The 14,743-nt window shown below is 34.5% G+C and overlaps 1 protein-coding gene across 1 annotated transcript in view; it reads right to left on the reverse strand.

Moving 5' to 3' along the window:
• Window positions 1–14,743, reverse strand: part of LOC118740748 (out at first protein) — a 38,652-nt gene that overhangs the window by 15,637 nt on the left and 8,272 nt on the right. The window contains exons 2-3 of the mRNA XM_036472407.1: window positions 1,018–1,131; window positions 584–902 (exon numbers count right to left, since the gene is read on the reverse strand). Of these exons, the coding sequence (XP_036328300.1) occupies window positions 584–902; window positions 1,018–1,131 (433 nt within the window). The remainder of the gene's footprint in view (window positions 1–583; window positions 903–1,017; window positions 1,132–14,743) is intronic.

A 14,743-nucleotide genomic window follows, 5' to 3' on the forward strand; every position in this document is an offset into this window, starting at 1 on the left:
TCTATATATGTATATTGGATTTCTGTGGACCAATGATACTCCCCCACTTTGGAATTGCCACCAACTGCTCTATACAGATTCAAGGACGATTCACCGTCGAACCGGATCATTGTTACCACAATAACTTATACGCGGACATAACGCTCTCACTCGGTTATTTAAGATAGCAATCGAGGATATTTGCCTTCTGATGACCACAAAACAATACGTGAACGTGAATTGTTGGTGAAAACCTTGTACCAAATGTTTAAAAAAAAAATTAATTTTGGGTGGGACGAAGTCCGCCGGGTCTGCTAGTAAGATCACAAATTGAATTCCCAAGAGAAAGACGATAGTTTCTAAATGCCTTCCTTAATATATTAATTAACATGCACATTCATAAAAAGGATATTTTTGCTTTTTTAAGATATATGCTTTTTCTAAGTTATATTAAACGAATAGGCAACCGAAAGGGGGGCAGAAGGAGGTATAACTTAACCACGTCAATATTTCACAGAGCATACCTTACAAATAGGCTTTCAACAAAAATTTTTTTTGGCAAAACATAAACTTAATACAATACGACAAAAATACAAATACACACCTGGCAATTCCGCCCACGCCTTCAGATCGGCACTACGCACATAAGTCGCATCAGCGGCCTCAGCGCATAACGTTTGTAGGTGACGTGTTATTGGCAATGAACGATTTAGATGAACCCACGATGTCATCGTAAACGTTTCTCGTCCCTTATCTTCCTCCGGTGTACGTATTGTACTGGGATTCTTTTGACGCAATTTCGCCATTGCATCGGATGAAATGAAATCGCCTTTATTGAATTTCGTCACAAAACACATGACCTGATATTGACTTTGGCCACGTTCCTCTTCGCCCAGCACGAGTGCTTTGACGATTTTGACTTCCTGTAAGAGGGATGGTAGACAGAGAAAAAAATATAAAATGTGACACTACCCATGCAAGAAGAACTAAATAACTAAGTAATATTTAATTCAGTGTAAAATTTGTGCCAATACTTACATTTCGAAAATCAATGACTTGTGTGATAAGCGTGCCATCCGTTTTTTGAAATTCTAAAGTAATTAAGTCCTCGCTGACATTGGAGGTGATGCTTTCTTGTATGACCTCACCACCCTTTTGTTGGTAAAGAAAGATAAAAAGAAAAATACAAGCAATTATTAAAATGAGGAAAATTAAGAAAATCAAAAATTTTAATAGTTACGAATATTGTTGAGAGATAAACTTAGATTTAAGAAAAAACCGTACATGGCAAATTGTTATAGTTTTTAAAACGATTTCAAAAAAATTATGAGGTTAAACATTCATCGGAATATTTTTCGAAACAGTTTCTATGTTGATATATATTTGAATTTCATCATTGCATGATTTTTATTTTTACGTATCGGTATTATTTCGAAATTTTTTGGACTTGGTCGGAATACTTGGCGTGGTCTTTCGGATTTTTCGCATTTTTTTAAAGGGTCTTTAAGGACTTTTTGACAATTTTACTTGATTTTTCGGGATCATTCGGGATTGTTCGGGACTATCCAGAATTGTGAGACTTTTTTGTTTTTACGAGTTTTTTAACCATTCTTGTTTTTTCTTCGCTTCTTTGACATTTTCAAAAAACAATCAGTTTTTTTTTTGCTGTAAATGCTAAAAATAAATGAAAAATTGTTTGCTTTTTGTATAAAATGTATTCCCGGTAAGGATTTTGCATCATAGGACTGACTAAATTAACCACTCAATTCTAACTCCGTCGTCAATCAATCGAGTTTTTCAGAACCAACACAATTTGGCGCACTTTAATTTTCAAATAAGTAATTCCCTTAACTCAAGTTGAATTTGATGTTTTAAACAGGTGGCAACCCTTCTCCATATGTGTGGAATCTAAATACCAAGTTCCAGTGCTCTATCATAAAAATTTCCTGCGATTTGCAGTATGAAAAATTCAGTTTGTATGGGAGGTGCCACGCCCCCTTATACAATCGAGATTAAATCTATGCTATAATTTAAGTTCGGCTAAATGACATCAGTGTACAAAATCTCATGATGATCGGTTAAGTAGTTAAAGCGCGAAAGCGTAACAAATAAACAAACACACTTTCGAATTTATAATATTATAAATAAATAAATAGTAAGGATATATTTCGTTACTTATGTAATTTCATTTTAAAGATATTATACTCACTTGATTGAAATTTTATATATTATATTTAATAAAACGACTTCATTTTTATTGCACTTTATTCAATTTTTGCTTTAACCAAAAAACTCGACAGGTCAGCACGACCATACTCATCGAGGAGCCATTTGCAACTGCATTTCCCTTAAAGAGTTCTGAAAACTACAAGTTGCTAGACTTAACATATGTATATGCTAAGTACATACTTATGCATGTACGCGAACACAAGTAAGAACAGCCATAAACTGCAGTGTATATTTCTTGCTGATCTTTTTCAACGGCGAGTGAAGTTAATTCCTAAAAATATATCCATAACTTTTATCAAGTGTTGTGGTGTGTAGACGACTTGAAACAAAGGCGATCGACGAAATGTATTTTTTTTCACAGCACAGTAAACATTAAAAGTACGGCTGTGCGTGGCATACGGGTCGGTCGGCCTGCTTTAACGACTGAATTTCGCCGCGATAGCATGGTACGGTGCCGATAACAAAAAGTTGTGTGAGTAAAAATTTAATAAAAATTCACTTATTTCTACGAGACTAAAAATTTCGAAGGGCAATACAGTAAAACCCGCCAAGTACCTCACGAAAAAATTTCAGCTTTTTGAGGTACTTACGACGGGTTAGGTACTTAAAAGAACCCGCTTAAGTACCTCGATGCGGGAACATAATTATTGATGTAGTTAATCTTCTTGTTAACTAACATAAATAAGTCCTTGAATAAAACATGAACATTTAAAATGAAGTTTACGTAGTTTAAAACAAAGATCGTAGCATTACTTAAACACATAAACACAACCTTTATAAAAAAAATCGATAAAGCAATGTTATGTAAATTTTACAAGAATTAAATTCTTTAAAGTCATTGATACATACAGTGTTGGTTATATCTATCATTTCGAACCACATTCAAAATGATGTTTGCCACTTATGCTTGTTTAGTAATTTTTAATATTTCTCAATTAAAACACAGTTCATTCCCTAACCAATACCATATAAACCCAAGCTTAACATTTTTTAGAACAGTGAAAACAAATTCATCAAAATTTCAAACTTTTCTTATAAGTGGTTCATAGCTCATTCAATTTTATTACATTATTAGCAAGTTTCAAGTGGCTAAAAATTACCGTTGATTTTTTTTTTTGCCGAACGTGTTGTGGGAGCACTTAAAAGGGAAAAATTATAAGTAAAATGTTAAATGGGGTACGAAAGATTTAGGTACTTAGGCGGGTGAGTTTCACTGTAATAACAGTTCGACTCATAATGAAACATAAATAAAAATGCATATCTTCTCACAATGTGTGGTTTTGAGTATGAACCCCCAGTCAAGAGCAGTGGAGGTTCTAGTTTAGCTATATGCATGAGTTCACACCCAGAAGATAATTTAGTTAGGCCTTCTTAAGTAAAGCCATTCTATGAGGCCTACTCAAGAAGGACTGAAAAAAGTGCATCCTTGCATGAAGGGCTAGATAGAAGGGCTTATCCATTTACAATTTACGCGAATGCATAAATGTTTATTATTTAGTATTAGACAGGGCTTCAGAGCGGAGCGGAGCAAAGGAGGATGGAGCTAAGGGGCAAAGGATTTTAGCTGGAGCTGAGCTGGAGCCAAGAGCTAAGAAATTAATTTCCTCCTTAGCTCCTTAAATTTTCAATATTTTGTTGTTATTTGCTGGCCTATAAGTAGTTCTTTTGAAATATATTTATTGTGGTTTTTCCACAAAAATTTTCAATAACAACGTCTTCAAGCTCAATAAGAACTAGAGCGGAGCGAAAAAAAAAAACTTAGCTCCGAAGCCCTGGTATTACAAATGAATTTCAATAGACATTTCAAGTTGCAGTAACACATATTTGATATAAACGTTAAGCAAATACTTAAAAGATGTATGATTTTTATAAATTAAAGAAGCAACTTTAAAAGAACTCCTCCAAAAGGCCTTCTGAAGTGCGCCCTATAAAAACCCTTCTGGAAGGCCATCCATGGGTAGCGAAAGAAGAAACCCTTCAATTTGTGCCACTCCATGCAAAAAAGAAAAGAGAAAGGAATGTAAAGTGGAAGGCGTGTTCACTCCCAGGAAGGCCTTTCGGAAGGGCTTTTAACTTATGAAATTATCTACTGGGCACCTAGTACTTACCCGCTAAGTAAAGAACTATAACTTCAGTGAGCCACTTAGGTTGATGTCAGAGTGGAAGCGAGAAGCGATTTGCTGCTACATTCGCTTTTGAGTTCAGTGTGAACGATGGACTCCGTTGAAGAGTTTTTTTTTTATATTTTTTATTGACTATATTGTATCTAATTCGTTCTCAATGATAGGTTTTATTAGGCGCAAACCTCAAGAGTTCAAAGATTCAGTAACTTTAAAATACCTTTATATTATCTCTTTAGTAAGAAGCCATCTTGAATGCTGTTCTATTATATGGAGTCCATATTATGAAGTATACTCGATCAAAATAGAAAGAATTCAAAATATTTTCACCAAATTCACTATTCGCAAGTTGCCGCGGCAAGATTATGTTCCTCCCTTTATTGACAGACGTAAATTGCTGGGTCTCCAGTCTTTGCATGAAAGAAGAGATTACTTCTACATTGTATTCATTTATAAACTAATCAATGAGTACATGAATTGCGCTTATCTAACAAATTTGCTCATCTTATAAAATCCCCCGCGTAATTTAAGAAGCAATAGGCTATTGGTTGGTACACTGCATATCACGAATTATGCCAAAAATTAACCAATTGCTAGATGCATTGAATTGTGCAATACATATTCTAGTGTTATCGATTTTAACAAAAGTATTGATAGATTTAAAAGTAATTTATTCACAATATTCAACTAAAGTCTTTAGCTAGTCTGTAAGAAACTTAATCTGTAACTGATATTAAATAAATATATACTTATATTTTGATTGGTGTATTTAACATTTTTTATGCCAGAAGCATGAATGTGCAAACTTATCAGTTTTTAGTTATTGTGTTGACTTGATTAACCATTGGATGTTCTGTGTTATTCCAAAACCCAGAATACCATGCGTACACGGACACCACATATTTTACATTTGCAATTGCATAAATGTAGAGTTAACAGCCTTATTGTGTATCACCAACGATAGGCAACACGAACGATTCGTCTACAGAAGGATGCTTAAAAAATTAGTCCGGCGGCATCATTCTAGCCGGTTTAAACGTAACCGAGACTATTGTAACGTAGTCGATCAAAAGCAAGACGAAGACGACGGATAGAGTAATGAAAGCGCAATTAGAGACGTTGTCGTCTGCAGACAAATCGTTCGGTGAATAACCCGAAAATACTCGGGAGTAAAATTCGATAGTATGTTCTCCTTCTCTGCGCATGCAATCGCAATTGTCAACAAAGTACAGAGCCGCAGTGGATGAAGCTGTCGGCGACCCAAAACACAGCACTCCGCACAGCGACCAGATGTCTTTTGGGCAACGAAATGCATCTACATACAGCTAAGATCAAAGATTTAGCACTAAATTTGAAAATGTTGTTTGCAACTTACATATGTATGTACATATGTACCTATGTATGTATCAGGGTTGTTGCGAATATTCGCATTAATGCGGAGCTTTTGCGAATGCGAATATTTTGCAAGTGGACCGATAAAACGTATATATGGCAAAAAAAATTACATATTGCAGCCAATATTTTTGCCTGTGGTCGTAGGAGTATTTGTGTAACAAAACTGGTGCGTCTGACTCGTGAGTCGGTTTGGATGTGTTTGTGAAAATAAATATGTGTTAGTTACACCAACATGACTCCCGGCATGACTCTGAATGATTTAACTGTGTGTAGTGGAAGGCGAGTCAACAGGTACACAAATGACTCGCGAGTGAGACGTACCGCGTATGTAGGGTTGCCAGATTTTTTATGCGCGAAATCAGTACGTTAGACTTTTTCATGCTAAAACAAGTAAGAGCAGCGCTGTCTTCGGCTATGCCGAAGGCTTCATACCTTTCATGAACATCTGCAAATTTTACTTTGACAGATTACTGCTTTTGAATACATCTGCATACATCGATAGAGGAGTTACATACTTATATAAAAAATCGCATCTAAACAATCAGAGGTATGGAAGATATACTTTATATGACACCAATCTAAGTGATTTCCACCGCTATGTGATCGGTATGTAAACCGGTAACACAATTTATTGGGTTTAGTTCCGTACATAAAGGAGATATATGGCAAAAACTGGTATCTTAACAATCAGTGCTATAGGAGATAAAGCTTATACAGCATAGATTTTGACGATTTTCTCAGTAGACTTTGTATTATTATTTATAAAATATCTTACGAAATTTATCGGTTTTAGCTGTTCAAATAAAGGAGTTTTACAGTAAAATCCCATATCTGAACAATCAGATGTATGGAAGATATATGTTGTAGTCATCCGATCCTTGTTATTTTTACTGTAAGTATTCTGTTAATAATGAGTGAAAATGGTGCGAAATTTCATGTTCCTAGCTGCATAAATGGAGGAGTTATGATAAAACACCTCATATCTGAACAATCAGTTGTATGGGAGCTATAGGTTATAGTTACCCGATCTTTTTAATTTTCACTGTAAGTTTTCTGTTGATAATTATTGAAAACAGTGCGGAATTTCATGTTCCTAGCTATATAAATGGAGGAGTTATAACGCAAAATTTTATATCTGAACAATCAGTTGTATGGGAGCTATAGGTTATAGTGACCCGATCTTTGTAATTTTCACTGTAAGTATTCTGTTGATAATGGGTGCAAGTATTGCAAAATTTCATGTTCGTAGCTGCATAAATGGAGAAGTTATAATGAAAAATCTCATATCTGAACAATCAGTTGTATGGGAGCTATATGTTATAGTGGTCCGATTCTTACGGTTCCGACAAATGATTAATACATTATAAAAATACACCCACCTACCAAATTTGATCCGGATATCTCGAAAACTGAGAGACTAGATTGCATACAAACAGACAGACAGACGGACAGACGGACATGGCTAAATCAACTCAGCTCGACGTTCTGATCATATAAGTATACATTTTCATGGGTCTATCTCTTTTTGTTCTGGTACTTACAAACATCGGACCAAAGTTATAATACCATTTCATGCTCATGAAAGGTATAAAAATCAGTACTTTTCAGTACATTTCTATTCAAAGTAAAATTATGAATGTAAGTAACAGATAATACTTAGAAACGCCAGAGAACTTGTTTTTAACAATATTTTGGTATAGAAATAAAATATAGTTCATAAAAAATAAAAGTGTTCTTCATTTTAACATGAGTTATATTTATGACATTTTTAAATGTCTAATGAATGTTTGAATAGTCAAACTTATAATTTTGAAGTTCACTTTAAGAAATTTTAATTAGAAGCCGATTTCTCTTTGCGTCAGGAAGCAAACTATATACTTAAGATCCTCTCAGTTGTTAAAAAAAAACTAAATTATATATTTTTTCAAACTGTGGAAAAGTACCACTATTTAAGGACCTCATCAGTATTTCCTCATGGCTTAAATTAATTTTTTCAACTACGCAAAAACTTTGAAAGACAAAGAATTCGCTAAAAAGAGTATCTAACTCTTTGTCTCGTATGCAAAACTCATTTACAATGTGTGAAAAAATAATTGTAATTTATAGGCAAATTTGTTGTTATTAAACTGAAAGTTATTTTCGAGATAACTAACAACAAACATATGACAAAATTAATTTAAGCTCCATCATGTTATCGCAACTGGTTCGTAATGACCCGATGATATTCCCGTAAAACGATTGATATTTTTGTTGTATTAATTTCTTGGGAATATCAAATATTATCTGAAACATGTCAACTATAATTAAATTATTTTCTTCTTACTTTTTACGTTACAGTTTAAGGAAGTTGCAACGTTGTGTAAAAACCTTAAGAAAACCCTAAAGTATTTTGCTTGAATTTAAAATTCAGTACAAATCAGTGCGAATTTTGAAAAATCAGGACATTAGCGTACTGATTGAAGAGATGAAGGAAATCAGTACAAGAGTTGAAAAATCAGTACTGTACTGATAAAATCAGTACGTCTGGCAACCGTACGCGTATGCCACCTATTACATATATTCGTTTGAATAATTTCAAATGGGGCTCTTTAGGGAATTTATCTTTAGCAAAAATTTTAAAAACAGTAGTTTTGTTTACTTGTTGGATAATATTTTTTTCATAGGGATATACATTGGATCCTTGGCTAAAAACTTCTGTGGTAAAACTGTCCCTTCTTTGCTATTTAAAGTCAATGAGTAAACTCCTTCAATAGGGATTTCCAGTAGAAATGGTCAACGTCTAGCTATAAAGAGAATCGATGCTCAAATAGTTAAAAAGCTATAGGTCTGACTCTTTATTAGTTAAGAATTACGTAACTACCTGTTATTCAAATGCTTATAAAAAAAACGGGGTGCTTTAACCCAGATATGCCCATTCGTTGTGCATTACCTTTTCAACGTGTTTTGCGATTATATTCATCTAAACTTATGATAAAAAGACGGGGTGCGGTAATGATTTAAAAAAAAAAATTGGAAACATATATTTTAAAGCTGTCCTATATATAGGACATTGGGCACATGACATATTACTGACTTATTTGATTTGATCTGTGACAATACATTTGACATGTAATCCAATGTTAAAATTTTGGCATCTTATTGTGGTTTTCTGATGACAAGCGCCACATCTGGGCCCAATTCTTTGTTGGAACTATGCGTAAACCTTCCTTTTTTATTTTGGGCGAGTTAAGCTGTCGTAATACTTCTCCTGAAAGGTAAGGGACCTATTGTTCCGCCATTGTGTTTATGAGTCTGCCAGGCATTTCGTACCGCCATTTCCACACAGTTAGTTATTAGGCGAAAAGACTAAGACTGGTAGACGCTAATATTTTGGTCTGAACGATCGATACCTCCTATGCTTTTATTACAATATTTTACGATACGAGTTTGCTCTTGTTGGGAGTATCGCTTGTTGAAACTTATGGGATTTACTCCGATTGCATCCGATTCTTGGACAATGGTATGTATGTCACTACCGGGATCCCATTGATCATCAAAACCGGTTTCCGAAAAGACTTCAACGCTCCTTTTCATCTGCGAAACCGGATAATTATTTATACCGACATAATTCTCGTCGACAGAAACCTCGTCGGTTGTTGTTGTTGTGGCGGCTACAACAACCCCGCCTCGATCGGTCGATGTCTCAGTCGTTGTTGTCAAGCTCCACTAACGGCAGCCCTAGGAAGCGTGCAGCCTCGATCGGGTCGGTCCACAGGGACAGGTGCATTTATTTCTGGAAATAATGCTATGCTATCGAAATCTATATTATCATCCTCTAAAAGAGCCAAAGATTCATGCTGAGAAAATCCTCTGTAGGAAATTTATAGTATATTATATGCCCAATGTCCTACATGTACGACACCACCTTTTTTGCTAATACAAAAGTAATATAACAACATAAAAACAAATTCACCAATCATAAAACGATCGAAGAATATGTCGTATATACGAAAACAAAAAAAAAACCTTAATTTTTTATATTTGAATAAGCAAATTTTTACTTACCGTGCAACGTTAGCACCATATACCGAAACTTTGGAAAACTTGCAACTTTGTAAATCAATTACATAGAAATTTTGGTAACAAATTACCAAAACGTAATGTCACAGGTAGGGATGACCAAGCACTAACTAAATGAGTAAAATAAGTGGCTCATGGAAAAAACGTTACTAGTCATGTAAACTCTTGTGTAGGTGTCCTATTTATAGGACATTGAGCATATCTAAAAAAAAAAAACAATATTCTGATCCGATTCGGCTGGCAGCCACGACTTTGAAAACAGAATTTTGTTCAAGAATAATAATCTATTTTCCATATCCACCTATTTAGCTCGCTATAAGCACAAATTTTTCAAAGCAGTCGCAGAAGAAAGTATTAAAAATGAATTAATCCAACTTTAAAAAAAATTTCAACAAAAATTTCAAATTTTTTAATCAGAGTTTTGAGAAAAGTTTCGTGTATACTGTATGCAGTTTTGCAGCCCATGGGCATTCAATTTTAGTCTAATAAAGTTTCAAGTAGCTAATGATTACGGTTGATTTTTTGAGATTTTTTTTTTGTCGAGGGTGTTGCGCATTTTCTTCCATAAAATTAGATTTTGCTTCATGCTGAAGCCTAGAAATACGCACATATGTATGTATGTATGCACTTTAATTGAATAGATTTTAAATTTGCCGTTCTTCATTTAATCCCTTTGCGTGGAAAGTAAAATATGTATTTCTATAAGATTTCCCCCTTCCACTTTTACCTAACGAACTTCGCACTAGAAATTAAATACTTTCACACATAAAAGAAAAACTCAAGTTTTTCCCTTAAATGGAAATGGAAACAAGTAATTTCTCCAACGAATACTAAATGCACTGCCAAAGGTCAAATAGCGAGTACGTATATACATACTTATATATATAATTGGCGAGAAAAGTTAAACACAGCACAACAAAATAGCACCAATCTGCAACGAGTAAACAAACAAAAACCAGTGTCCGTGAACTAAATCTAAAAAAGATTGCAACAAAATGAAGGCAAATTAAAAACGAAACAAAAGAAGGTATTTAAGCCTTAATACTCGTACAAGGAAACAAAAAACAACAAAAAAGGTTGAGTGAAATTTATTTAGTAGCATACCATAATAAACGGTAGTGAAAGTACACTAACGAACATAATAATGGGCACAGATAAGTTAGGGTAGAGAGGCTGAGTTGATCAGCTATCTGCGGAAGGAGAAATGAATTTGACGCTAGGTGCGTTTATTTAATTTGCATAGCATGGAGATAATGTCTGTAACACCAGAAAATTATCAAATACAATTATTTCATATGTATACAGCTGCCTTGCATGGAATCACATATGTATACTTGTAGTCGAATGACCTACATAGAAATATTTTCGATCACTAGGAAAATTCATAGAAAGGTCTTAAGCTCTACTGGGTTCCAAAACTTATTCAAGACACCTTTTTTTATGAGAATTTTGTAATTTTTGGGTGCATATTTTTACCGAAGCAACTTCAGTTCGAAATATTGCTGGAAAGAGGCTTATTGCGTTCTGCTCATAGTATTTAAGTAAATCGACCAATCTCATAACCTCACCACCTCCGAAAACCAAATTACATATCGCTAGCTTAAAGTGAAAAGTTGCTAAGTACACTTTTTATGAAAACTCATATTTTGATACAGGAGGTTAGAGAAATTAAAAATACATCTCGTTTATATTCAATGAAAAGAAAATTTGCTAAATCCAAAAGAAGCTGCGAAAATTCGATAAGGCCAAAATAGTACGAAAGCTTTTAGTAAAGATCTAATCCATCTGATTCACATGGAGTTTTGCTTTGTTTTAAACAGGCAAAACGTTGTATTCGAAGTTTTGGGAAATGCTTACTTGAAGAATATGGCTATCCTGTAAAATTTTTATATTGGGACCTAGCAACTTTTCACTCTACATTTGTTGTAAGAGCATTGAAATTCCCAGCGAATTTATCAATTTTTGGAACATTGGCTGGAGCGGCAGACAGTCTTTGGTCAGATATGTACAGTGTCGGACATACATATCATTTGCAATAAAAGTCAAAATATTATTGTTTGACTTTTATATTTAGTTATTTATTTTTAAGATTTTAAGCTTTTAAGATTTTAAAGATTATACAAAGTTTACAAAAATGATGCAAACTTGAAAAATTTGTATCCAAATTTCCAATTTTTATTTTATGCAGTTCTATTTTTATATGGCAGAAAATGCGCAGCAATCTCGACAAAAAACTGTAGTTCTGGTTCGTTCCGGTTATGTAGACTTGACTGCTGCCCGCTGTACATCAGATAGGTGAATTCCCAATGTGCACCCCAGGTTCTCAAACCGAAACGGCGAAATTTGCAGACGTACGTAAACACGTTCGATATACTAAGGAGGTCACATACTGATTTCAAATTGAATTTTTTGCAAAATTGTTGATGCCATTTTCTAGAACCTGTGTGTACACACATTCTTTTAAATACCACATTTATTCTAAATACAATAGCTTAATTTACATTGTCCGCAGCGTAGATAGCTGGTAACAAGAACAAAAGCACGCATGTTACAGAACGCCACATATGCATGTACATATCTATGTACATTAGGGCGGGTCGAAAAACACAACATGTTTGATATGAAAATTGTATAAGTAGGTACTAAAGTGTGCTATTTGTATCCCTTATTCTAGAAAAGAAATCCTGCGACAATATCTTTAGTCTGCGGAATGAGCTTGAAAATTTTAAAATAAGAGTGGGCATACCAATTTTTCAAATTTTTACAACGCCTGTGTCGATCAGATCCCACGACAGTCGGGTCTACGTAACCGGAACGACCCAGATTTATATCTGGCCAAGGACTGTCACTCCAGCAACACTCCCCAAAAAATCTTTGGGGAATTTGTATGCGGCTACAACAACAACGGAAGATCCGGAACTTATTTTCTATCATAAATTTATAAAAAAATTAATTTGGCAAAATAAAAGGAAGTAACATCAATATTTTAATCAATTAATAAATTAAGTAAGAAGTAATGATTAAAAGATTGATGTTACTTAATTTTTATTTGCCCAATTAATTTTTCTATAATTTTATCATAGGAAATAAGTTCCGGATCTGATCTACACAAGTCGATGTAAGTATTCCCACTCTTATTTTCAATTTTTCAAGCTCATTCCGCAGACTGAAGATATTGTCGCAAAGAACCAGGATTTCTCTTTTACAATAAGAGATTAAAATAGCACGTTTTAAGACCTATACAATTTTCGTATCAAACATGTTGTCTTTTTCGACCAGCCTTAATGTGCATAGTATGTATTACATGTGAAAGCTTTTATAAACAGATGTACTTGTACATAGATACATACATACGTAAATACCATGCAGTAAAATTTAGAAACAGTCTGACAAAGCGCTAGTTCCGAACTGAACTATCTCAGAACTATCTCTGAACTAGTGCAAAAGGAATGCAGAGCAGGACAGTTGATACTTGCGGTGTAAATGTGCAAATGCTCACTACTCGTACAATACGAAAGTAGCTCAGCGAGAAGACCTCCGACTCAACCATCGTTGGTCGCGAGTTCAAATCGCGGTGGAGGCAGTTGTGAGTTTTCAAATTTAATGAATTCAAATTGTTGCGTACAGCTTAAAATTTTTTTTTTTTATGAAATATGTAATAAAAATGGAATCTGTAAAAGAAAAGAAAAAACGAAAAAAATATCCAAAAATCGAATAACAAATACGTTTTCTTATAAAAAAAAAACTGTCCAAAACGGAACCGGTTAAAAATTGGTTGCAAAGTAATGCACTGGCCGACAAGTGCCACCGCCAATGACATCGCCTTGTGAAACTGGACAGTTGAATGCATTGCTTGGGTAAGTATTGAGCTAGAACAAGTAATGTCGGCAAAAGGTCTAGCACTACGCTAGTTCTGAGCTAGTCAGATTTTCTGCAGGGTATGTACATACATATAATATACATGCATACATTCATACCTACAAGCATACACTCAAATAAATAACACAAAAGTTACATATACGGCGAACAGTGGTAAATTCTGAAGCTCATTAGGGCAACCAATGAAAGTGAATGCATACTAGATTTGTAGTGGCGTGCTTTAGATCAAACTAATGGGTTAGGCGGTAGGCGGTGTACATTAGGCGTTGCCAGATAAGCAAATGCAATAAATGAACTGCTGAAAGGTGAAACAAAGGAGAGAGGTTCATGGCTACTAGCCGTAGTTTTCTGGAGCAAAAAAGATTTAATATAAAATACAAATATTTGGGCGCATTCAAAGGGCTGCCACAAAGCAAACAAATCTTAGGGTTTCGACAAGGTAGAATAGATATGAAGTGACCTTGAGTGGACTACATATTCGGAAAAAATTTTACTAGCGAGGTATACAAGAATTCGGTGAAAAGATTTTCGTTGCAACCAACGAAAATAATGTTTTTCATTTGGCAATCGGTAGTGGTTCGAGAAGCTATTGTGGTGCAATTTTTTAATATGCTTAGGGGCACATACATATGTATGTATCTTGTAAAATTTTTACTCCGCTTTTAAAATCGAATTCAAAATTTTTACCAAACGAAAACTTAAGTGCTTCTTATTAAGATTAAACTAACTGAGATGTATTCTTACCAATATTTCGGACGCATGCAACTTTAATTTATACACTACACTACATATCGATACCTATGAGAAGCTGTTTTTCATGGCAGAAATACACTCGGAAGTCTGTCATTGCCTGCCAACGGACGACCGCTGTTAAGAAAAAACCTTTTTTCTATATTTTTTGCGATGTTGCTTTGACCAGTGATTAAACCCAGGTGCTGCGAAGTGGAAGCCCGCACTGCTTACCACTACACCACAGCGGCCGACAACTTAACTTAGTTAAGCCTATTTTCTTGACATAGTCAAGAATAAAGGCTCCGTTATGCATACTTGGCATTGCTTGAGAGTTGTCACATAAGGAATCT

Source organism: Rhagoletis pomonella, unplaced genomic scaffold (genome assembly GCF_013731165.1).
Source record: "Rhagoletis pomonella isolate Grant_MI unplaced genomic scaffold, Rhpom_1.0 Rhpom_scaffold_00006, whole genome shotgun sequence".
NCBI classification, from domain to species: domain Eukaryota; kingdom Metazoa; phylum Arthropoda; class Insecta; order Diptera; family Tephritidae; genus Rhagoletis; species Rhagoletis pomonella.